Genomic DNA, 26,478 nt, shown 5'->3' with positions numbered 1-26,478 from the left:
ACATACATATCTGCAGCTGTTCTTCAAATATATCAAGATGTCATTGTGATAATAAGACTGATTTATGTAACATACATTCATCACTTTATAGGAGCTATAAGCATGCCTCTTTTGGGACAAAGAATTCTAAGTAAAAGGGGGAAGTTTCCATGATTCATTTTTAAATATTAAATGAGGTTGATCCACATTCTCAAAAAGCAAGCATCACTGTCCTGCGTTGACCATGCACTTCTGTTGTGATATTCCACCAAAAAGGTTAAAATACAATTGATTAGATTTCTGCGAATCATATTCCAGGTTCCACATCACCTTACTTGATGTTGGAGTGTTTCCACAGTTTTGTAGTTTCCTGATTTAAGACCACAGATGGCAAATTACATCCACTTTGGATTTGACAAACTAGGTTACTAAAGGTAATCTCTACTCAAAGCTCTTGGGGATCTCTAAAGCAAAGGAAATAAAGAGGGGGAATGATAAATTACGTTTCTAGAAGCAGGAATAGGTTTTGAGGTGGAACTTAGAGACAGCAGAATTTCAAAGAGCAAGCCCGTTTAGGAGCTTCGGAAACGGCTAAAGCATTTGTGGAGGGATTAATAATCCCACAGAGCAGCCCCTAGGACGTATACGGGGCTGTTGTGATGTGAGATAAAGCAGACTCAATCCACACTGTAAAGAGTTTTAAACGCCAAACTGAGGCTTCAGAACTTTCCTCTGCGGGCATCGGGAGCCATCGAAGGTTCTCAGCAGGTGAGTGGCATGACCAGATTGGCCCGCGGAATGATGATCAACGTTGTAATTTGTAGGGCGCCCTCCTCCGACCTCTGCCCGCCCCTCGGGCCGGCTTCCCGGTAGGCGGTGGCGGAGCTGTCGGGCAACGCCAAGCACCGGATCGCGCCGAGGCGGCGCGGGTTGTTGCCACCGGGTCCCGACCAGGGCCGCCGAGCCGCCGCCGACCGCTGCACCTGGGCCCGGCCCGGCCGCCGATTGGACGGCTCAGGGTGACCCGGCTGTATCGCGAGACGAGATTGGCAGCAGCGGGGCCGCATGTGCCCCCGCGCTGGCTTTGTACGCGGAGCCGCCTGCCGGTCCTTTAACAATGGGCGGCGCGAGCGCCCCGGCGCTGGGCCCGAGCTGAGGCCGGCGCTTCGCGGCCGACTGTCCGCATCATGAGCGGGGCCGGCGTCCCAGGCACGCCGGCGGAGCTGGGGCTGTGAGGGCCGCGGTTCCGGGTAAGGGAGGCCGCCGTGGGGACCGGCAGGCCTGTGCTGGGCGCGGGACACCGGACCCGCCCGGCCCGGCCTTTTGTTCGCCTTTCTGGGGCCGCGCGATCCCCTGCGCTGCTCCGGACGAGGAGGCGGCGGCCTGGGTGTGCGCCGCCCCGGCGGGACCGCGGGGAGGCCCCCCGGGAGGAACGAGCGCCCGGGCGCCTGCAGCCGGGACCCGGAGCCAGGCGGGCTTTCGTCCGTCGGTTTGTCCGCGGGAGGTGTTCTCCTCAGGGGGTCTGCGACTGGTGTCAGTCTCTCGGCTCCCCGGGGCCGACGGGAGAATTCGAACCCGGGACGGGGAGCCCTCAGCCGGGCCTCCGCCTCCAGCTTCCCGTGCGCGCAGCCGGGGCCGCGCCTTGGGAACTCGGGCCCAAGTTGGACCCCTTTGCCCGGCACCCAGGCCGGCAGTTCTCAGCGTGAGCCCGCTCCTCCTGACTGGGGCCTTATGCGCGGCGTCGGGGAATTGGTTTGCATCGGTGCTAGCTTTAGGTCGAGGCGGGTGAAGAGGAACAGCCACCCAGGGTGGCCTGAGGTCACACCCCTCGGGGAGGGGGCGCGGAGGGTCGTGTGGAGGGTGCTGGCCGTGACCGCGTCTGGGGTGTGTCTTACAGACTGAAGTTGCCGCGTCTGGCCAGGCGCGCCGCCCGGTCCCATGGAGCTGGAGGGACAGTGGTGGCGGGGACAGCTGGCCGCAGACATTCATCAAGCGCTTCGATACAAGGTAGCCCCGATCCCGGACTTTTCCTTGCAGTGTTTTGTGCCAATTTGTATAAATCGCAGCTCCCTGGGAAGTGCGGTCGCTAGTTTCCAGACCAGAAAGGGCGCGTTTGTTTATTTGCTCGAGGTTAATTAACTTCTTAGTTTCTTCCTTTGGATGTATCAGAAGAACCTGCAACTTAAATGAGGAAGGGGGTGGGGCGCGGTATTTGGGAGAGGGAAGGTGGAACATGACTTTGATCCTGTGTTTAAACAGATCTGTGTGCTGCCTTTCTCTTGGGCAGAGTAGCCCTCCTTGTTCTGTAGTTGCTGTTACATTAGGCTGTTATGTCACATCTGTACATTAACTCCCCAGCCTGTCCACTAACTTGCTGTAAGTCAGACTTTGGACAAGTTACTTAATTTTCCTGTTTCCCAATTTCCTCATCTGTAGAATGAATAATAATAATGGAACGTGCCTTGTGGGGGCGGGGATTGTGAGATTAATGAGCTGATACTGTACATGAGCTTTAGAACAGGGCTTGGTGTATAGAAGCACTAAGGCATAACTTATTTTCCCTGAGACTGTCAGATTCGCGGGCTGTTCAGAATGCTTTAAGGTAGGAATTAACTGCTTCTTCCAGCTAATGTAAGGCAGAAAGTACACTTAATATATTTAATAGATGTTGGTAGGGAGAATTCACTTTTCTGGCACAATGCAAAGTCTGCGTATTGTTGCTCTTAAGTAACAGTTTTACTCTGTCACATCCCAGCTTAAGGATTTATCTCTGATAACCAGAAGAGAGATCAGATCAAAACTATCCCTAACTTGACTCATTTTCACCAAGGATGGAGATAGCCATTTGTTATGTATAGAAAATGAGAGAGAAGCAAAGCACTGACTCTTTAATAAAAGGGATGCTGACTGTTGGAGTTGGGAGATCCTGGGATGATAATGAACTTGTATCTTGATTTTTTTCTTTTTTTAAGCCAGGTTAACTAGATTAGAAAACCTAATTCTAACTTTAATTGTTCCAACTGTACCCTTTTCTGAGGTTTAAGATTTCTAAATGGTACGTATTAATTCTGACATTCAGCCTCTTAGATGGACACCTCAGCCACCTAAGAGGTTTTTCCTATCACAAAAAAGTCTCAACTGTGGAATGGTTCTCTGGAATGTTAGGAAGAGAGTTTCAGGTTTTCCACTTTGAAAATTGTCCATATATATATTTTTTTAAGATGTGGTCTTTTATTTTTATTTTTTATTTTTATTTTTTTAAAGATTTTATTTATTTGAGAGCGAGAAAGTGAGTGAGAGAGAGAAGGAGCAGTGGGAGGGGCAGAGGGAGAGGGAGAAGCAGACTCCACTGAGCAGGGAGCCCAATGTGGGGCTCCATCCCAGGACCCCTGGATCATGACCTGAGCTGAAGGCAGACTGAGCCACCCAGGGGCCCCTCAAAAGATTTTTCTTAATGGACTTCCATGGTTTTCAATTATTTTATGTGTAATTTTAATCCTGAATGATTTCCTGAATTAATTTTGTCAGTTGAGGTTGGAAGTGGATTTTTTTTTTTTCCACAGACTTGTTGAATACTTTTTGTGTATTAGGCTCTGGGGAGGATTGAAGGAATAAGACACAACCCTGTACTAAAGTTGCTTACGAACTATCAAGAGGATGAGCTAGCACAGGGTCTGAGGGAATGGCACTGAAAATTACCTTGGGCCACCTGTGGCATGCTACCCTGGGTTGTCTTTATTTTATCTTTAAGCACTGTGTAAGCCACATTTGACACAAAGGCCACACTTTTTTGAATAATTTATGTTAGTCAGTAAACTTGAGCATCGTAGAACTGGAAAGAACCCTGGTTGTAGTACACTGAAGTCAAGGAAAGTTAAAATGAACTTTTCTCATAAAAAAAAAAAATACATGTTAATTCCAAGCTGTTAATTAGGTGGTTTAGTTGGATAGTCATATGCTTATTTATTCAACATATATGAGTACCTGCAGTGTACAAGGTGCTATGCCAGGTGTTAAAATGGTAATAGTGAATGAGACAGGCATAATCCACCTTTACGTGGTCTAATCTCCTATAACTCAGAGCATCTCAATTTAGGTCTTCCTTTGGGCAGGTGCCATTCAGACACTATGGAAGGAATTCTGTGTTTAGATCCAAGGTGTATAGAGAAATAATTGCTTCAGCCAGCATTGTATCTACTAGAGAAGGGTAAAAATGACAACAAATGGAAATTCTCTTCAACCCCAAAAGCCAGATGTATTGTTTTTGTAAAATATAATTACACTCCCCCCCCCCCCAAAAACCCTACAAAACAACTGTCTTCTTAGACCTGTGTCTTCTCCTCTGTCTTCTCATTGTTTTGCTGTATATACTAGTGCCTTAGGATGCTTGGGAAGTATTTTCAGGAGTCTTTATGACAGATGCGAACAATGCTAGCTTGTGAGAAACATTCAGAAAATATCCCACAGAGTTGTATTTACATTTGTTAGTATTCCTTCTATGCCTTTATTTCCATCCTGGCTGGACAGTAATCTGTTCTGGGAAAGGGATGGCATTTGGGGTGGGGAGCTGACTGGTACTTGAGACTGGAGATGGAGATGACAAGTCCAGGTCTCAGTGCTTTGGTCCTATGGGATTCCGAGAAGCAGGGAGGAAGAAGAGTGTAAAATTCTGGAGGATCAGGAATAGATAGTAGAAAAACCTTGTAAGCTGAGAGAAGCACAGGTTATTTCCTCAGCTTGCCTAACTGCCAGGCAGTACCTGGACAAGGAGAACTAAATCTGACAGCCATCTGGTAGGCACTTGTACTTTACCATTTAAAATGACAGAAGAAGAATGTATTCGTTAAAAATCTCCTGTTGGTCTTTGGTGTTCTTGCCTTTGTTTTGTCCACATTTAATAAAGTTAATATAGTGAAAAATAAAGTCCACCAAATACAGTGTTTTCCAGCTGTGTTTCCCAGTGAGCTTTAACATCTTGTTCAGGCCTCTTTTATTTATTTTTATTTATTTATTTTTTTAAAGATTTTATTTATTTCAGAGAGAGAGACACAGTGAGAGAGGGAGCACAGGCAGGGGGAGTGGGAGAGGGAGAAGCAGGCTTCCTGCTAAGCAGGGAGCCCGATTTGGGGCTCAATCCCAGGACTCTGGGATCATGACCTGAGCTGAAGGCAGACGCTTAACAACTGAGCCACCCAGGCGCCCCTCAGGCCTCTTTTAAAGAAAGCCTAACCTGACTTTGTTTTTTCCCAGCACTCCATCCCCTGAGCTGGGTTAGATCTTCCGTCTCAGTGTTCCTGTAATACCCTGTGGTTACTATATTATATCCTAATCATCTCTGTGTTTTGGTTTACCTGCCCAAGAGAGGCTTGAGACTGTTTTCCAGCTTTTATCCCTGGGGTTAACACAGTATCTGCTACATAAGAGATGCTCAATAAATGTCATGTGACGACAGCAAAGAAAGGTGAAGTTTAAAATTGTAACTCATTTACACCATTCTAAAGATCTACAGAAATGGTAAAAGAGGAGATCCTGGGGGCTGCATGAGAAATCGGCATGTTCCTTTTATTGGGGGAAGTTAATATTTTTTTTCTCTTCAAAGAACCAAGCAAGCCTAAGCCAGTAGTTTTTTTCCTAAATAGCATTTGTTTATGCTTTTCTCACATGTACAAAAATTTGAAATGGCCTATTAGTCTATCTACCAAGTAACTCTTATTAATATTTTTTAGAAAAAAAAATTTTTTTTAAAGATTTTATTTATTTGAGAGAGAGAGAATGAGAGACAGAGAGCACAAGAGGGAAGAGGGCAGAGGGAGAAGGAGACCCCCTGCTGAGCAGGGAGCCCGATGTGGGACTCGATCCCGGGACTCCAGGATCATGACCTGAGCCGAAGGCAGTCGCTTAACCAACTGAGCCACCCAGGCGCCCCTATTTTTTAGAAATTTTAAGTGATACATGCATATGGTTAAAAAAAATTCCATTAGTATAAGGTTTAAAATGAGCTTTTTCCAACCCTCACTGTTCCCTGATCCCCTAAGGTTACCACCATTGTTGTTTTTTTCCTGAAAAGATACCCAATAAATTAGTATATATGCAAATATTTTTTGTTGTTGATACAAGAGGTCAGAATATATATTCGCTGTTCTGTACCATCCTTCCACCCCAACATCATTCAACTCATTCTATTTATGTTTTTTTTCCTGTATCAACACATTTAGATCAACTGCCCTTTATTTTAATGTCCACATTGAATTGATGTCCTATGGTTTATCAGTTCCCTGTTGATGAATGCCAAGCTTTTTTTTTATTGTACTTTTTTTTTTTTGAGATAATTGTAGATTTACATACAGTTGTAAGAAATGATACAGAGAGATCCTCTATACCCTTTACCCAGTTTCCCTCAGTGGTACATCTACAGAACTTTAGTATAATTTTCACAACCAGGATATTAATATTGATATAGTCAAAGATACAGAATATTTTTTTATCACCACAAGAATCTCTTATGATTTGTAGCCACACCCTCTTCTCTCCCACCCTTATTCTCCCCCTTAACCCCTGGCAACCACTAATTTGTCCTTCATGTCTGTAATTTTGTCCTTTTAAGAATGTTATGTATGTGGAATTACGAGTATGTGACCTGGGATTGGCTCTATATACTCAGCAATAAATCTCTGTAGATTCATTCAGATTTTTGGATATCAAGCTTTTCCCACTATTTTGCTATAAAAACAATGTTGCAAAGGACCTTCTTATATGTAGGGTAAATTGCTAGGTTGAAAGGTATTTGCAGTCTGCATTTTAAAAAATTTATATTACCTAATTTCCCTCCAAAAGGTTATGTCAGTTGTCAACCTGACCTATTAAATACATGGTAGTTCCTATTTCCACTCTTGAAAGCATAAGCGAAAGTTAATAAAATATAATCTGGGAAGTGAAAAAGTATGTAATTCTTTAGTTTTGAATGAGAATAGCCATCTTTTTATATGTTTTTGGCCATATTTAATTTTCCTATAAACTGTTTATAAATGTTGCCTTTTTCTTTTTAAGATTTTATTTATTTACTTGACAGAGAGAGACACAGCGAGAGAGGGAACACAAGCAGGGGGAGTGGGAGAGGGAGAAGCAGGCTTCCTGCTGAGTAGGGAGCCCGATGCGGGGCTTGATCCCAGGACCCTGGGATCATGACCTGAGCCAAAGGCAGATGCTTAACGACTGAGCTACCCAGGCGCCCCTAAATGTTGCCTTTTTCTTATCGATGTGTATGTGTAGGATTTCTCTAAATAATAGAGAAATTCACTCTGTCCTATGTGTCAGAAACATTTATTAAATTCATCTCTTCTCCTGATTTGAAATGCCATTGTTATCAAATCGATTTCTTTATCCAAGAAAAATGGGAGTCGTGAGATGGAGTATGTATGCAAGTCTTCCATACTCGTTTAGAATTTTAATGTTACCTTCATAGAGTGCTGAAATATAAATATTTTTTCTAGGTGTTTTAATTTTTATAGTTACTTTGTATGGAATCTTCTGTTTTCTAACCAGTTAATATACAAGTAGGCTATTGTTGTTTTTGTTTTTTTTTTAAGATTTTATTTGACAGAGCACAAGCAGGGAGAGCGGCAGGCAGAGGGAGAGGGAGAAGCGATGCTGGGCTCCATCCCAGGACCCTGGGATCGTGACCTGAGCCAAAGGTGCCCCCAGGCTATTGATTTTTTAAATATTAATTTTGTGCACAGCCGTCTTACTGAATACTGTTTATTTTTTCTGTTGGTTTTCTTGGATATAAATTCTATCATCTAAAAAGTATTTTTATTCCTATTATTGACTTTTGATTCTCCTTTTCCAGTCATTAAACCTTTTCTTTCTTTTTTCTATTTGGATTAGTTAGTGTTCACGGAATAATGTTAAGTAATATTGCAATAGCAGGCACTAGAATGCTAATCCTTCTACTGTTTTATCTTCAAGTGAGATGCTGGCTCTTTAATTTGAGATTTTTTTTTTTTACCTTCCTTCATCAAAGAAATATACATCTGATATTATTTCTCCCAGGGTCACCTTTGTCCACATGCTATTTTGGCATCTATCAAGATGATTGTGAATATTCATGTGTGATTTTTAAATTATGATTTATAGTAGTAGATTTCCTGATATCAAACCATCTTTGAATTCCTGGGATGTACTACAATTGATGATATTCTTTGGATATACTATTAAATTACATTGGCTAACATTTTATCTAAAGTTTTATACCTTACTAAGTTAGACATATAACTTCGGTTTTTGGTGTTTGTTTATTGTAAAATGTCCACAACATAAAACTTTAACCATATTTAAGTGTACAGTTCAGTGACTTTTGGTACATTTACATTCTGCTACTTTCACCACTCTCCATCTTCAGAACTTTTTCATCTTTTTTTTTTTTCAAGATTTTATTTATTTATTTGACAGACAGCGAGAGAGGGAACACAAGCAGGGGGAGTGGGAGAGGGTGAAGCAGGCTTCCCGCTGAGCAGGGAGCCCGATGTGGGGCTCGATCCCAGGACCCTGGGATCATGACCTGAGCCGAAGGCAGACGCTTAACGACTGAGCCACCCAGGCGCCCTGTCGTCTTCTTAAACTAAAATACATTTTTTTTTTTTGTTTTGTTTTGTTTTTAAAGATTTTATTTATTTGACAGAGAGAGACACAGCGCGAGAGGGAACACAAGCAGGGGGAGTGGGAGGGAGAAGCAGGCTTCCCGCGGAGCAGGGAGCCCGATGTGGGGCTCGATCCCAGGACCCTGGGATCATGACCTGAGCTGAAGGCAGACGCCTAACGACTGAGCCACCCAGGCGCCCTGTCGTCTTCTTAAACTAAAATACATTTTGTTTATCCATTCATATGTTGATGGATTGTTTCCACCTTTTGGCTTTTGTGAATAATGCTGCTGTCAATATATATACAAATATCTGAGTCCCTTCTTCAGTTCTTCTTGGTGTATACTAAAAGTGAATTGCTGGATCATATAGTGATTCTGTGTTTAATTTTTTTGAGGAATTGCAATACCATTGTTCAGTGTCTGTGCAATTTTATATTCCCACCATTACACAAGGCTTCCAGTTTTTCACATTCTTATCAACACTTGTTAATTTTGTTTTCTGTTTCTGTGGTTATTTTGCTTTGTTGAGAGAAAGAGAGGGCTAGAGGGAGAGGGAAAGAATCTCAAGCAGGCTCCACACCCGGCATGGAGCACAATGCAGAGCTCCATCTCATGACTCCCATCTCACAACTCCCAGACCGGAGCCAAAATCAAGTCGGATGCTTAACCAACTGAGCCACCCAGGTGCCCCTGTGTTTATTTTGATAATAGCAATCCCAGTGGGTGTGAAATGTTATCTCATAATGGTTTTGATTTGCATTTCCCTAATGATTAGTAATGTTGAGCATCTTTATACGTGTTTATTGGCCATTTATATATCTTCTTTGGAGAAATGATTTTTCAAGTCTTTTACCCATTTTTAAGCAAGTTGTTTTTTTGTTGTTGGATTGCATGTATAAAAGAATTCTTTATATAATCTGGATATTAACCTCTTGCCCGAATATGATTTGCAAATATTTTCTCCCATTCTGTGGATTGCCTTTTCCCTCTATTGAAAAGAATGAACTTTGATACACAAAAGTTTTAAATTTTGATGAAGTCTCATTTATCTTTTTTTGCCTGTGCTTTTGGGGTCATATCTGTGTAATTTCCTGCTATTGTGATACCTGTTGGGTTTAGTTTTAGTATTATGCTGATCTCATGAAATAATTTAGAACCTGTCTTTCTCTATGCTGTGGAAATACTTTAGTACTATAGAAAATTTCTAACTTGAAAAAAATGGGTTCATACAATTCTGAGATTGAACAGCAATGAGGGGAGAAATTTTAGGTATATGAAAAGGTAATGGCAAAGGAGAGCATCATAAAACTGCTAAAAGGGAAACATGCTTAGAAGATACTAGTGGATGAATACTAGTCTCTACCTTCCATACCTCTGCAAGTGTAGTAAAGCATGTGACATACCAGGAGCATATTCACTTCCCTGTTACCTTCTGATCCAAAGCTTTGAGCTTTCTGGAAGGGGTGTGTATGTGTTGTGTGGTTGGGATTTTGATAAGGATGTTTTTCTGAAAACACCTGGTAAGGAAAATAAGATACAAAAATCTTGCTGGAATATATCCATTCTGTAATGCAAGAAACACAATTTTTCACATCAGAGATGGTTAAAAATGAAGGAGAAAAGTTTGGTTTTAAATTTTAAATCAAGTGCTGTTAATTAATACTGTTCATTATCCTTCCAATCAACTTTTCCATGTTTGTGTTTCTTTCAAGAAAAGTGTTCTAGGCACTTGTTAACACTAATATATTGGGGGGGGTCGTCTTTGCATTGTGCAGGTATACTGCTCCTACAGGCTGTGTTAGACTAAATACTGTTCCTCTTGATACAGGAGCTGAAGTTGCCTTCCTACAAAGGCCAGTCCCCTCAACTAAGTCTCAGAAGGTATTTTGCTGACCTGATTGCCATTGTGAGCAATCGCTTCACCCTCTGCCCTTCTGCCCGACATCTTGCTGTCTATTTGCTGGACTTATTTATGGATCGATATGACATATCTATCCAGCAGCTGCATTTAGTTGCACTTTCCTGTCTGCTTTTAGCAAGTAAGTATGAATCTCATGTATATGACTGGAAATTTCCATTGTTTATAATAAAGAAAATTTATGTAGAGCTCAGTGAAATATCACCAAATTCCATTCATTCCAATTTACTAATATCAGAAAGTTTATGTTGAAAGTGCTTCTTGGCATAATAATTTTTAACTAGACATTAAAAAGTGGCTCTGAAGTCTTTTGAAAACATGTCCTTAAGCCCTACATCCTGAAGATTCTGCTACAAAAGTCTAGGCCACTCCAGATCTACTGACTCAGAATCTGTATCATGGGGCTCGAGTTCCAGAGGTGATTCTGATGTACTTTTCCAATTGAGAACCATTGCCTTAAAGTTCTCAACTGCGAAAAACTGTGCCCCACAAGAAATAGTTGGCTTTGGGTGAAGCCGGTTTTGGTTGTTGTCACAACCTGGGAGGATGCTGCTAGGATCTAGTGAGTAGAGGTCTGGGATGCTACTAAATACCTACAATATACAGGACAGCCCCCAATAAGGAATTACTGGCCCAAAATATCAGTGGAACTAGGTTGAGAAACTCTGTCTACAAGATACTGTACTCTTGTATTGTTAGAATACCTTCTACTGACTACATAATGAGTTGGCTTAATGAACTAGAGGTTCACAGGCCTCTGCTACAAATGGGGAGGACTTTGCTTCTGCAGTAGGCACAGTTCCGTGGTCGGCTGCAAGGTAGACTCTGATAAACCGTAGTTGTTACCTGAGGCAGAATGTACTGGTGGGTCTTTTGGTGCTCTTTCTTTTAGCTTCTTCCTGTAAATCATTTCATTGTTAGTACCTTGACCAAAGAGAAAGAGGATGAGTAAAGGAATTGAAATTGGGTTTTTCTCCTTTTAGTAATGTGAGAAAGATTGTATATAATATTGAAATTGAATTCATTACTCTTTATATTATTTATGACATTACAATAGGAACGTAAACCCCACTTTAAAGTAGGATGTAGAAATACCTACTGCCTTCATCTCTAACCCCCACTTGAGGGTTTGGGATCTTGTATGGCTGCTGTCTAAGGAACATTCCCCCTATACCCTGCCACCAGAGTTCTTTCTAGAACAACTTTGTTCTTAGACTGCAAGTAAACCTAAAACCAAATGCAGGCCTGTGTAATCATTTCTAGGGCAGATTTCTTTTTCTACCCTTATTATTCCTTTGATCTGATTTTGTCTCCTTGGAGGTCTTTTTTAAGTTATTTCAAATCCTTTGTGGACCCGGCTGAATATAAATAAACACAGCCCCAGTAATGATTTCCCACTCCCTGTGGGTTAAGGTAGAAACTCCTTAATGTAACATTTAGAACCTTTCGTCTAGACCCTGCCACCTTTCCAGTCTTATCGTCCCACCCTATTCCCATGCACCTTGAGCCAAAGTCTTACCAGAATACCATCTATTTCCTGAAAATCTGTATTTCTCCTTTAATCTGTTGTCCTCTAAGATTCAGACACATCACCTGTTCTTCTCCCCTCTACCCAGAAAGCTGGAGAGGTAATACTTCCATTTATAATTAACCTTTAACCTTTAATCAGAGTGTCATTCTCATAAGCAATCTCATGTACAATTCTGTATATGTTTCATCACTGTCTGTGAAGCCCTTTGTGGTTTCATAGTTTGCATAGGACTAGAAAAACCCATACTTGACGTATCGGATGTGTGAGAATCCACGCATGGAATGGTTTCTTGTTATCCTACAAAATGTTAGTTTATAATAGGATCAGTTTATAGAAGAGAGATACTGGAAATCACATACACAAGTTAGGTTATTTTAAAAACTTCGGATCATTAATGAAAAATGATTTTTGCCTGTTTTGGCTGTCACTGTGCTTTTACCACTACCAAGTCACATTTGCTCTATGCCTGAGATTCTTAAAAGTGTGGTGCAGACCAAGTGGGAGATTCTTGCTGGTGGACTGTGAAATTATGAATGATGTAGAGTTCATGGACCGACTTATATTTGTGACTTACGTTTACTTACTGATAACTTATCAAAGAATTAGGGGATACTAAACTAGATACTCATAAACCACATGTTATTGCCAAAGTTCACTGGGGACTCTAGTCAAATAATCTAGTAAGATTTCTGGCCACCATGCAGTGCTTGGCGTTGGTGCCAAGTTTCTGCAATTTGTACAATTTGGGGGAAGGATACTTTATTTGCACACCATCTTAGGTTGATTGGAATGGAGTTTTCAGCTGTTCTTTTTTTAATTATTGTTAGTTTAAGATTATGATCAATTTATTTTATTGAAGATGATTTTGCACATTTTCCAGGAACTAGGCTTTGGGATTTGTATTTGCTGTGGTTCAAATATGAATTGTTAATTAGCTGTTACTGAAAGAGTCAGATACCTCCTCCTTTTGTTCTACTGACACCCCTTACCCTCTCTTTCCCTGAGAGAGAATTGTTTTTCCATTGTTCCTTTCCCACTGGAGAATGGAAGAGTATGAGGTAGGTGTCTCCCAGGGTCTCAGCCCCTCCAGGTAGGTGGTGGGCAAGAGTTCAAGCTATCAGGGTTGTAAGTTCAAGCCCCATGTTGGGTGTAGAGATTACTTAAAAATAAAATCTTTCTTTAAAAAAAAAAAAAAAGTTCAAGCTGTCAGCTCTGTGCTTGGGTAAGGAATCAAAGAGGCTGGCTCTTAGTAGTTGGCTACAATCTCTCCTGCCTCTGCTCTCTAACTTTACTACAACAAAAGCACTTAAGGTGCTTATAAACTAGTAGCCTGTTTTTAGTATCTAATGTCTGTTTTTAATTTGTGGAATACATTCTAGTGTTTTTTACATTCTTACACTCTTCTTACCTTTGGCAGCTCTCCAGTTAGGTTTCATAAACTTTAAGTAATGCTTCTCTCCTCCCAGAATGATTGAACTTTGTATGTCCTTCTCCAGCTGCTACCTGCTTTAGGATGGGCAGCCTGTTGCGTAAAAGTGAAGAGCAGCTTACAGCTGACAGGACTGGGTGACAGTTGGATTCCACTTATTAAGTAGGATGGGAGGCTGTCTCTCGTTTGGCCAAAGATAGAGCACAGGGCATAAGTTCCAGGTAATATGCGTACCCAGCTGCCTGTGTCTGCACTGTTGGAAGTAGGAAGAAAGGACCTACAGACTGTCCTTGATTGGAGAGGAGGGGTATGCAGTGTTTTTAGAGTAGGGATTACAGTGATGAATTTCCTAGGTTTGTATGTCTTGTCAGCAATATGAATTTCAACAACCCTTAAGTCTGAAGTTACTTGTCCATAAAATGAAAATAAAGACATTTAACTGACAAAGTTGTTGTGAGGATCAAGTGGGTAAGATGTTTAAAAGCACATAGGAAATTGAAACAAAAGTCAGCATCGTAATGATTAATTCTGCCATAATCTGTTCTGTAATCTTTAATCTGGCTCCCTAGCCCTAAAGATTCTGGCTCTTTCCAGAAAAGTCTCCGATTATCCTGGGAAATTCTGAAATTCCAACTCTTTGTCATGTATACCCTGGCCTCCCTTGGCTTCTTTGATCAGCACTGAACTTGTGGAGAACATGAAAGCAGTCTTGGAGATGAGGCTTTTGATAATTTGTGTAACTAAGAAATGATCTCAGAATCAAGATGAAGCCAAAGTAAGATTATAGGCTGTTAGTAGAAAAATCTGTGATAAGTGCTTGTTTCTCCTTGCTTACCAGTAATGGGTTGACAGAGCTTTTTACTTAATTAACTGAAAGGTCAGAATTTTATCTCATAGTTGATTTGATTTACATCTCAATTTTTAATGAGAATAGAACCTTTTATTCCCCCCTATGAATTGTCTTTTCCTGTTCCTTACCTGTTTTTCCATTAGATTGGTAGTCTTACAAATTTGTGAAAATCCTTAGTATATATTAAGGATGACTTTTTTCCTCCTCGGTACTAACAGAATCAAATGTGGATTGGCAGAGCTTACAGTATGACATTTGATCCTTGCCTTTCTGCCACATACCTGCCGTTCACTGCTGGCTTTGAAAATGTGCTCATTTCCATGGCTGATCTGAGCATTTCCTATAAAGGAAAGAAAGTCTGATGTTTTGTTTCTGTGGCGTCTAATTCCTTATTTTCTGGGAAGCAGATGTGAATTTCCTGTGCCCTTATTTCCTGTTTGAGGCCTTTATCAATATAATCACATGGCTTCTGGTATTTCCTTTCAATTGAAGAAACTGATGTTTGTGATCTGTATGTGGTATTACAGATAAGTAGATTTAAAATACCCATGCACATAGCTTTCAGCACAACAAAAACTATGGATACGAATGCAGGTACTCACTGACACTGTCACACATTTTGAAATCCTTTAGCTTCCGTGATTCTGAATATTTATATCACTATATATAATGAAAAAGTTCCAAAAAACATAAGCCTGAATAAAATCCCAAGTATGGTTATTTATGTAGTCAAGGTTATTTTTAACTCTGCATGTCAAGTTGCAAAGGCTTTCACACTTGTAATAGCCAAGTACTTTATAAATACAGAAACCACGTAGATGTTTAATAATATTGACATCTTGTCTGTTTTGATAGTTGTTGTTCCCATATAACCCAGTGCAATACTTTGATCTAGAAGTACAGATTTGGGAATTCAAACATAAGTCTTCCTTTTTGGCTTCCATTTTTTATTTGATTCAGCTTACTTGACCTTAAATGAATTGGCCAACCTCACTATATTGGTTTTTTTGAGCTTTGAAATTAGTCATATACAATTTTGTTTTCAATGTTGAAAGTTTCAGGAAGATAATATGGAACATTCTTGATCCTTGAGTTAAACAGTGAATTATGGTGTATTAGTTTCTTCAAAGGAACTTCAAGCATGATATAAATAAACACATTAGTTTTTACGATGTTCCTTTGAAGTATACTGCTAGTGTCACTGCTGCACAAATGGCAGGGTACTTACTTTAAGGACCTTCATGATTCATCCAGAGGGACTGAACTAAATTCCCGGGACATTCTCCACTCTGACACTGAGAGCAGTGGTTCCTTTCCTGTATCTTTATGCAGTGATGATGCTGGATGACCATGTTCTAAAGACCACGTTAGTGCATTTGGCTGTACTAAGTATATCATATCGGAAAAACTTGGGAAATTCTTCTCTATGTGATTTGAATTGGGCAGGGCTATCTAGATTCTTTAAAAGTCTGAATTGTGTACTTTTTTTTAAATCAACTCCTACCCACAGCAATATTTAGTGTTAAGAATAATTTAGATCTAAAGAAGGTCAGAATTTCTGAGGCGGGAGAGGAATTCTCTTTGGGCTCCGACTCTTCTTCAAGTCATGAGCTTTGACTCTCCTGGCATAGGAGACACAGCCTTCTACTCCAGTTCTCCCACCCTCCAAGCAAAGACCCAAGTAGTCAGCAGTGCTTTTTCCCCAGCCCTGAGGCAGGCCCACTGGGTCCAGTCCATGGAACATCTGTCCCGAGGGCCACTGCCGTTTGCTGTAGTACCTCCAGTGGGTGATACAAACCCAGCCCTTCTGGAAGAGAAATTTCCCAGGGAAGCCTGCCTGGTTTCTACTGCTTGGCAGTCTTTCTGGCTCTTCTCCAAAGTATGTTTTTAATGGATAAAATAAAATTAGAAGATTTCCAAGGAAACCAAGTATGTTGAAAAAGTTACCAAAATAGTAAAACAAAAAATTTTATACAGTAATATATAACATAGTCTAACAACTGTAATTTTGAGCAAGTATAAAAGCTGTTGTGAGAAATCTGTATGGTAGATTGTGTTTCATACAATTAGGAATAATTGCAATATAATATGACTGTTTTAAACTTTAATGTAAAATAGAACATAATACTAGAAGGTAGAAGGTTTTAGTTAATTTCCCTTCTTCTATGGACCACTGTGGAATGAACCCAAAGAAACTTGAAGACAATTCTTTGGTTCTATTGCTGCATCTGGAAAACCATACTGGTACTTGATAGTTTGAATTTTCTCCAGCCATAAGTTCTAGAGATACCTAAAATGAATGATTTTTGTATAGTTAAGATTAAAGTGTAAGATGGTACAAAACCTATAGGAACATTATTCTGGGGCTAGAATTCTGAGGGAATTCTGTTTCTCAGCTGTACATATGGATGAATATTTCCTGAAAAGAAGTTAATGCCTTAGAATAATGAAGTCCAGCCATCTGATTGTCTACTTCTATTCTGCTTTCAGGAAGAGGATATAAAAGTAAATAAAAAGTATCCTCCCCTCCCTTTTTTGGTAACAGATTTAGCTAGGTTTCTGTTTTGAATTCTGAAGAGGAGGTTGCTCTGTGGAATGAGAAGGCTTATTAGATATTCACCCAGTTTTTTTCTCCTGCTGTCTCTCTAGAATTGAGATTGTTCTGAAAAATACACCAAGATGAAACACTTGAAGCTTAGCTACTTTTGATTTCAGATAACTCAGTATTTTCAGATAATGAAGTTAATTCATTTCAGATAACTTCAGACATTAAATTCTTTACACTTTCTTCTATTCTAAAATAAACTAATTTTCTTCCACTAACCACTACCTGTTCCCCCTCCCCAAAAGAAATTTCCTGGAAATATTCGGCTGGTGAGATCTGAGAGAGTTATTTTTTCATTGGCACATAGGACTATTTTCATTATGTAGTGTCACATAGATCAGCATGTTTACATGTTCCATTTTTTTTAGAGGAGGGTGAGGGGCAGGGGATGGAGGCAGGAGGAAAGAAAACATGCAGAATATGAGAGCCAGAGTTCTGGCACAATTGTATCGGCCCAAGGTAGGAGAAAGAATGTCTTTGCATCTAAATCTTTGCAGTGAGACAGCAAATCCCAGTTAAGTGACTGGACCTATAATGATCGCTTGTGTAACCTTTCTCTCTCTCTCTCCCCCCCCCCCCTTTGCTTATAAGGTAAATTTGAAGAAAAAGAAGATAGTGTGCCTAAGCTGGAACAGCTCAACAGCCTGGGTTGTATGACTAATATGAATCTAGTATTAACAAAGCAAAATTTGCTACATATGGAACTGTTACTATTAGAAACCTTTCAGTGGAACCTCTGCCTTCCAACAGCTGCCCATTTCATTGAGTATTATCTCTCTGAAGCAGTACACGAAACAGATCTTCATGATGGCTGGCCGATGATTTGCTTGGAAAAAACGAAACTCTACATGGCCAAGTATGCAGATTATTTCCTGGAAGTATCTTTGCAAGGTGAGTCATTGTGGATGCCAGTAGGTGACATGTGAGCTGGTGACTTGTGTATTCTGTTGCTTAAGTTCATTTTTGATGTCTCCACAGATTATGCCTTTCTAAATTATGCACCTTCTTTAGTAGCTGCTGCATGTGTGGCTTCTTCAAGGATTATACTTCGTCTTTCTCCAACGTGGCCTACAAGACTGCATCGTCTTACTGCTTACTCCTGGGATTTTTTAGTGCAGTGCATTGAACGGCTATTGATGTAAGCCTCCTTAATCTTGTGTTTGTGATTGCTCAGTATTTTTCTTCATGGATAAGGGGCCCTACAAACAACTTCTCGCAAGCCCAGAGCTTTTAGGACACCGGCCCTGACCGTTGCCGGCTGCCGTGAGCAGTGCTTGGTGGGAGGCTGCACCTGGGCTGTTTCCTGGGGAGAGGCTGTCGCTGCCGTCACGATTCTGGGTACACGGTATGCTCTGCGTGAGTGAGCCCGTAACCCAGATCACTCCGGGCAGCTCTTGCCCTGCTCCTTCTTTCCACACCTTTGAATTGTGGGGCCACCAGGGTGTCACCAAAGGGGCAGCGGTGTTCAAGTGCTTATTGTGGATATATTTCCCAAGCAGGAAATAGGCCTCCAGGCTACCAGCAGCGAGTTCCCAAGGTTTGTGCCAAAGGAAGGAGCTTTTTAGAAGGATAAGAGTGAGATCTCAGCGTTGTCGGAATTCCGGTTACAGTGACTGCTGTGTAGGCAGTGGGGCCGTCCGCGGAGTCAGCCGTTGAAGAGTGGAAGTACCGTTATTAACAGTTTTCTCTCTCTCCATACAGCGCGCATGATAACGACGTGAAAGAGGCCAACAAACAGAGAGGCCAGGCGGGGGCCCAGCCGGCGCAGCTCAGTGTGCTGCAGTCAGCCTCCCAGGCCTCGCGGCCAGTTCACTTTCAGCAGCCCCACTATCTCCATCAGACGCACCACACCCCGCTGCAGTACCGCCATCCTGTCGCCGAGCAGCCAAGCTGCCCGCAGATTGCATCTACCACACACACCTCGTCTTACACACTACAGACGTGTCCTGCTGGCTTCCAGACCAGTGTGCAGGGCCTCGGGCACGTGCAGACTGGTGTCGGGATGTCCCTGGCAATACCAGTAGAAGTTAAGCCCTGTCTGAATGTTTCTTATAACCGGAGTTATCAGATAAATGAACATTACCCTTGCATCACTCCCTGCTTTGAAAGGTGATGTTATGTGAAGGTAATTCCTGACCCAGACTGTTCTGTGACTTGAAGCTCTGGGGCAAGCTTTTTGTAAAGTTCTCTTCAAAAGGAAAGGGATCCAGATTGCATCAGAATGCTTCGGATACCAGCACCAGGAAGACAGAATATCCCTTTCAGTGCGCCACGAATACCGGGGAGGACTGAACCAACACTGCAAACACTTTAACAGTATGTATATCAAATCCTGTTAAAACACATCCTTATATGACAAAAACTTTCAAGCCCTGGCTGATGGTCCAAATATTTCAAAAATATTCAATACAACAGAAAATTTGGACAGACTCTAAATCGCCATTTTGAGATTTGATCTTGGTGGGCTCTGGGCCTAATGTTGGCTTATATATCAGAGACTAATGTTTATCTGTGGACTTGCCAAATGGTCTTTTTATGAAGGAAAGTTACAGTATTAATTTTTGAAGAGGTCCTTTTTTTTTATTCTGCAGTTTTGAGTTACATTTTTGGTCTATAAATGAATTTTTGACTGAGTTTAAACTCATGAATTGCTATGCTCTACCAATCTGTGCAGTAAAAAAAAAAAATTTTTTTTTTTAGATGAGTCTCTATAACTTCCTATCTCAATATATAGGTATCTGGATTTATGTACTAAAATTAAGGGTGGAGTAGATCTCTTAAAATCATGGTCATAAATTTTTGTTGTTTTTTTGCCCTAAGTGATCAACCTCAAATCTTTAGGATTAAAACACATTTAACTCAGGGAATTTGTACTACTTGGAAACACTTAACTGTAATGCAACATGCTTTGGGAATGTTATAGTATGAACTACCTTTATAACATAGGTTAAAATACTCTTGCTAGGATGTGTTTTCAACTGAGAACCTAATTGTAGCTTAGAATGAATGAAGTGGTTCCTATCATTCATAATCCATATATAGGTTTTGCATTTCTCAGTGCAATCAATGATTTATACTCAGATTTGATGTTACTCTAGAAGTTTTTTCAAGGGAAGGTGTAACGGTAAAATGTCAGTACTAGAATGAAGTCCTGTAGGTTTATTTTGAAGTGGAATGTGGCCAGGGTAGTTCTCAGGTTGTGCTAGAGCAGCACTTTGTCACGTGGAGGGCAAGTTTTACAAGCAGCCTTGCAATCCAAGCCCGTCTGTGTATCAGCGAAGGAACCCAGTACTAGATTGCAGCAGCCACTTGCATTACATTAGCCCCAGAACGGCCCTGGGACATTTCACTGTGTCGGTAATGAGTGAAAACAGCAATAAGTCGTCATTACAGCGAGGGCAATTGGGGGGAGAGAGTTCGGAGGGAATAAAAAGTAAAAAAGAAAGCATTGTAATAACTGAAACTATACATTGTGCTCTTATCTGTGGGAGAAGAGAGATTTGGTGGAGGGAAGCTTTCTGATTTAAAAATTAGTGAGGTGTGTCTTTTTGTTTGTGTTTTTTTAAAGATAGCACTTGAATAGAAGGGAAACTGCATGGCAGGTGTGTGACTGCCACAATATGCATTGAAGACAAACTTATTATAAAAACGTTGTGGGTATGCAGCCGGAGTCTCAGTAATCACGCCGATGGCTTTTGTTAGGAAGGGAAGGGACTCAACGCAGTAGTGGATTGATCCAGATGGCTCCAGTGGATAAATGTGGGTGGGTGGCTTCTGCCAGCGTGAATTCCTAGAGAATGTCCTCTCCTTAAAAGAATGGTAACTTTTATAATTAGAGTACATAGGGCATGATGTGGATTTATTAGTCTGGTAGATAAAAAACCACTCAGGTAAGAACACTCACTCATGGCAGTTTTCAACCCTGAAAATTGTTTTTCTGAAAGTATAATCACTTTTCCTCTTACAGAAGGCTGCTAATTGGATTTTGGTAGTTCTTACCTCAAAGAGAGCTTGAATTATTTGGGGGAAAGTGGGTTCAAAAGAGAATATATCTTTCACATTCACATTCAGAACCCAGCATCTGGAGTCCAATTTTCAGTATTTTAACTACCTCAATAATGCTATGAATGTAAGATATTGGGATAGAGATCCCAACTTGAAACAACAACCGGTGCCTATGGTAATTTAATGTCTTGTCAAATGCTTTTATTGATTGGTTTAAATGTCATTCTTGTTATAGAAGAATATGCCTTTTTAAAAAGCTTATAACACTTTCCCAGTTTGTATTTAAAAAAGCTAAAGAACACTGGATTAATTTTGTGGGGGGTAGAATAAAATAATTAATTGGTTACTATTGCTGCATACCCAGGGTGGGGTGGGATGGGGTGGTTGGAGAATCAGAACTATTTTTAAAACATTAAGTTTCAATATAAATAATAGCTCACAACTGCTAGCCTTGCGGGATGGGGGTGGGGGGAGTTGTGTGGGTTTTGTTTTGTTTAATTTATTGGTTAGTCTTTAAAGTAGGTCTTTTTTTTTTTTTTTTGAGATTACTGGACCATCATTAAATGTGTACTGTGAAGAGATTAATGATATGTATAAAGGGCTTTACCAAAGTCCACTAAATAAACACTACTCAAGTACAGACTGCAAACCAAAATGTATCTGTGTTGTGACATTAATTGCAAATAGCGAGTATGGTGCTAAATTCTACACCAATGGAATTAGATGAGTGCTATGCACTTAATTTTAAAATAAAACTAGTTTTCAGTAAAATGGCTTTAGCGTTTTGTTTTAAATATATTTGACATATATTTGTAGCTTCAGTGAACCATGTCATCGTATTAGTCAGACTTGGAATCCTAATTATATTTACTAAAAGCCATCCAGATGTAGAGTATAACTGAAGTGGTAGGAAACTCTTGTCCATTGATTATGTATTCATACTGAGCATCAAAGCCCACGAAAGTATGTTGGACACAGCTTCTGGCCTTTTGAGCCTAAAATCAATATATTAGCAATTGCAGCATCTGATTTCTCAAACAACAGAAAATTTGAAGTCTGATCTCAGAAAAGTAGGGGCACAAGATGGTCAAGGGTGTGAGAGGAAGCAGGGTCAACAGTGAGTGAGAATGGTCTGTTCACCTAAGTATATGTATCATTTGCCACTTAAAACTCAACAGATAGAAATTGTTTTGAAGAGTAAAATTTTAACATTTTACTAATGTACTAAGAAGCATTTTTAAAATTAGTCCTCTGTAGTGTCCCTTGCTCTGGCACAGTGCCAGGGTTTAGCAACAGACCTCGAGTCAGTTACTATACAATGTTCTTTAAGGCTGAATTTAAGAAAACAACGAGCATTCTAGACCAGGGCAGGTAGCTTTACGTGGAGGCAGTTCTGAACCCCATGTAACAAGTTTATATCCATCATTTGTCTTCAAGCACATGGTGAAAGACTTAACCTCCCTAACCTCAAGCAGCTTATATTTAGCTTGATACGACTTTCACATTGGAGCAGTTAACAGTGGTATAGTCTGGAACTCAGTTTAATATTATCTTCATTTAGGAATCACCCAACATCCATTTTAAAATCCCTTAGATTAAAAAAAAAAAAAGTAAAAAATACAGTAGGTGGAAAGCATGAAGACCAAGCTCCAGCTTTCCAATGGAAAAGTAGGGGTAGGCTGCTACCCTATCCCTACCCAGCTGCCATTCTTTTTATTATTATTTTAAAGACTTTTTTTCTGGGCGCTTGGGTGGCTCAGTCGTTAAGCGTCTGCCTTCGGCTCAGGTCATGATCCCAGGGTCCTGGGATCGAGCCCCGCATCGGGCTCTCTGCCGAGCAGGGAGCCTGCTTCTCCCTCTCCCACTCCTCCTGCTTGTGTTCCCTCTCTGTCAAATAAATAAAACCTTTAAAATAAATAAATAAATAAAAATAAAGACTTTTTTTCTTTAAAGATTCTATTTATCTATTAGAGAACAAGAGGGGGAGGGAGAAAGATGCTCCCCGCTGAGCAGGAAGCCTGACACGGGGCTCGGTCCCAGGACCCCGGGATCGTGACCGAGCCAAAGGCAGGCGCCCAACTGACTAAGCCAAGCCGGTGCCCCTTTAAAGACTTTTTTTTAAAGCAGTTTTAGAATTTTTAGAGCAAAATTCAGAAGGTACAGAAATTTCCCATGTGCCCCCTACCCCATACATGCACGTTCTCCCCCATTATCAACGTCCTGCCCCAGAGTGGTATATTTATTACAACTGATGAATCTACACTAACACATCATAATCACTCAAAGTCCATAGTTTACATTATGGTTCACTCTTGGTGGTGGACATTCTATGGGTTTAGACAAAAGTATAATGGCATGTACCCATCATTACGGTATCATACTATGTATTTTCACTGCTAAAAATCCTCTGTAATCTGTTTATTCATCCCTCCCCATGCCGTCCCTTTCCCCCATCCCCAACCCCTGGCAACCACTAATCTTTTTATTGTCTCCACAGTTTCTCCTTTTCCAGAATGTCATATAGTTGGGGCCATACAGTACATAGCCTTTTCGGATTGGCTTCTTTCACTTAGTGATATGTGTAAATTTACATTATGTCTTTTCATAGCTTGTTAGCTCTTTTTAGTGCTGAATATTCCGTTGTCTGGGTGGATCACAGTTTATCCACTCACCTACTGAAGGACATCTTGGCTGCTTCCAAGTTTCAACAGTTATGAGTAAAACTGCTATCAACATGTGTGCAGGTTTTACTGTGGATGTCAGTTTTCAGCTCTTTGGGGTAAGTACCAAAGAAGTGAGATTCCTGGGTTGTGTGGTTAAGAGTATGTTTAATTTTGTAAGAAACCACCAAACTGTCTTCCAAAGTGGTAGTACATTTGCATTCCCACCAGCAGTGAATGGGAGTTCCTGTCGCTCCACATCCTCATCAGCATTTGGTGGTGTCAGTGGGATTTTGGCTGTTCTGTAAGTGTGTAGTGTGTGTAGGGGTATATAGTCTATAGTATCTCATTGTTTTGATTTGCATTTCCCTGATGATAAATGATGTGGAGCAACTTTTCTTATGTTTACTTGCCATCTGTATATCTGGGGAGGTATCTTAAGGTCTTTAGCCCAATTTTTAACCAGGTATTTTTTATGGTGTTTTTTTTTTAGTTTTATTCACTCATTTTAGAGAGTGCTTATGTGCGAGTCGGGGGAGGAGCAGAGGGAGAGGGAGAGAATCTCCAGCAGACTCAGTGCTGAGCACAGAGCCCGACACGGGGCTCAATCTCACAACCCTGCGATCATGACCTGAGCCGAAATCAGGAGTAAGATGCCCAAGCAACTGAGCCACCCAGGGTCCCCTCAGGTTATTTTTGTATTGTCAATTTTATGAGTTTTTTGTATATTTTGGGTATTCCACTTTTTTTTTTATTTTAAGTAATCTCTATCCCCAACGTGGGGCTCAGACTCAAAACCCTGAGATTACGAGTTGAATACTTATGGACTGAGCCAGCAAGGTGCCCCTCTTTGTATATTTTGTATAACAATCCTTTCTTAGATGTGTCTTTGCCAGTCTGTGGCTTTCCTCATTCTCTTGACATTGTCTTTCACAGAGCCTAAGTTTTTTATCTGAATGAAATCCAGCTGATTATTTGTTATTACTTATGGGAGGGAATTACAAATACTGAAAGTCTGGCTGAATAAATACAGAACTGAGGCTGTTATACAATCAAGATATTACAAAGGTAACTATTGGAACAAACCTTCCTAATTATCAAAAGAAATACAGAAAACAAAGCAAGCAGTCTATATAGTAAAATATTTATAGATGGTATAAATACAAAAAAGTATAACAATAGAACAGAAGTAAGACCAAACATACAAATAAATAAATATAAAAGGGCTAAACTCATTTCTTAAAAAGAATTTTAAACTGAATCACAAAGCAAAACTCAAATCTATGCTATATAACAGAGCTACAACAAAAATAAAATGATTCTGAAGGGTTGAAAACACAGGATGAGTAAAGAGATACCAAAAAAAAAACCCTCAAAAAGCAACATCTTAATAACATACAAGGCTGAATTCAGGCCCAAATGTATTAAACCAACCAGAAAAAAGGGGGCTAAAGATTATAATTCACAGTAAAGATGAACAGTTAATGAATATCTGTGAATCAAATAATTTTGCAACAATATTATGTGAAAGCAACAGAGGATATAAGGAGAAATGAAAGAAAAACCTAGGTAGTAGGAAACTGTAATTCATCTCTTTTGGTCCGTGGCAGATTGGTAATTTAAAAAATAAGTAAAGCTCTAGAAGATCATAATAACATTATGATCTAACTGTCATATATGGAGAGGTTCTGAGAAGGGAGATGGTACGGACCTGGTGGACAAGATCACAGAGGACACTGACAGCGTCACCTGTGCCAATAGCAAAACTCTCAGTCTTCTCAAAAGTTTTTAACAACTGGAATTGCTTCCTTTGTTGACCCATCTGGGTGCCTACGATCACAATGCCTTGACTTGGCCTCTTTGCTAGCTGCCAGCTAATCTGCAGCTCACCCAAAGAAGAGAAAATCCGTGGTTTCCAAACTGCAAAAATATTCCCATTTTTGCCTTCATTAGATGAAATTAACCCATTACTGGTTTCCTTTGAACAAGTAAATAGTGTACTAATAATTATTATATCTAAGTTTTCTTTGATAATATTAAACTCTAATGTGAACTTTCACAAAACTTGACTATATATTAATCCATAAAGAAAACAGCAATCAATTCCAAAATGTAGAATTAACATTGTATAGTCATGGTAGAAAACATACTTCCATGAAAATTCGATGAAAAAAATATAGATAATAGGACCAAAACCAAAAGAAAGTCAAAATGCCAACAAGAACAAGTAAACCAAGCAAAAACAGAAGGAAAGAAATAAGATAAATGCAGAAATTAAAGAATTATAAAAGAAAAAAAAACCTGATACATGCCTGCAGTGCAGCTAGACAAAAGAAAACAGTTTAAAAACTGAAAAGAAGGGGGCGCCTGGGTGGCTCAGTCGGTTGGGTGTCTGCCTTCGGTTCAGGTCATGATCTCCAGGTCCTGGGATCAAGTCCTGCAGGACTCCTTGCTCAGTGGCAAGTCTGCTTCTCCCTCTCCTTCTGTGATTTCTGTCGCTCTCACTCTCTCTCTCATAAATAAATAAATACATTTTTAAAAATTGAAAAGGAGGAGGTAAAACTGCCACTATTTGCAGATACGATTGTACACCTGGAAACTCCAAGATAACCAACTGAAAAAATACTACAGACAATAAGCGAATTCAGTAAATTGACTGGGTGCATAATTAAAATAGCTTTCATATATACAAACAGCCACCAGTTAGATTTAATGAAAGATATATTCAATTATAATGGCCACCAAAAGAAGATAAAATGCCTAGCAATAAACATAAGAAATGTGGAAGATCAACATGAAGAAAACTTTAAATACTTGTGAGTGACACAAAAGAATACTTGAACAAGTCATGCCATATTTTTTT

The 26,478-nt window shown here is 40.4% G+C and overlaps 1 protein-coding gene across 2 annotated transcripts; it reads left to right on the top strand.

Moving 5' to 3' along the window:
• The first annotated feature begins 843 nt into the window (after positions 1-843).
• CCNJ (cyclin J) lies at positions 844-21,726 on the top strand. 2 transcript variants are annotated; one of them, XM_036111640.2, is made up of 6 exons: positions 844-1,229; positions 1,877-1,986; positions 10,446-10,656; positions 17,542-17,841; positions 17,965-18,088; positions 18,652-21,726. In XM_036111640.2, exons 2-6 carry the CDS (start codon positions 1,918-1,920, stop codon positions 19,061-19,063), a joined length of 1,116 nt encoding a protein of 371 aa, XP_035967533.1. In that variant the 5' UTR covers positions 844-1,229; positions 1,877-1,917; the 3' UTR covers positions 19,064-21,726. The 2 variants fall into 2 exon arrangements, with proteins under 2 accessions (XP_035967533.1, XP_035967532.1); XM_036111639.2 differs by having other exon boundaries at positions 854-1,229; positions 17,929-18,088.
• Positions 21,727-26,478: the final 4,752 nt, after the last annotated feature.

Source organism: Halichoerus grypus, chromosome 7 (assembly GCF_964656455.1).
Source record: "Halichoerus grypus chromosome 7, mHalGry1.hap1.1, whole genome shotgun sequence".
Lineage (NCBI taxonomy): Eukaryota > Metazoa > Chordata > Mammalia > Carnivora > Phocidae > Halichoerus > Halichoerus grypus.
This window is presented reverse-complemented; position numbering and strand designations above follow the sequence as displayed.

Coding starts and splice junctions, on each gene's coding strand:
- CCNJ (XM_036111639.2), top strand. CDS start 1,918: ATGGAGCTGGAGGGACAGTGGTGGCGGGGACAGCTGGCCGCAGACATT. Junction 10,657..17,541: donor TTCCTGTCTGCTTTTAGCAA/GTAAGTATGAAT, acceptor TTTGCTTATAAG/GTAAATTTGAAGAAAAAGAA. Junction 18,089..18,651: donor TGCATTGAACGGCTATTGAT/GTAAGCCTCCTT, acceptor CTCTCCATACAG/CGCGCATGATAACGACGTGA.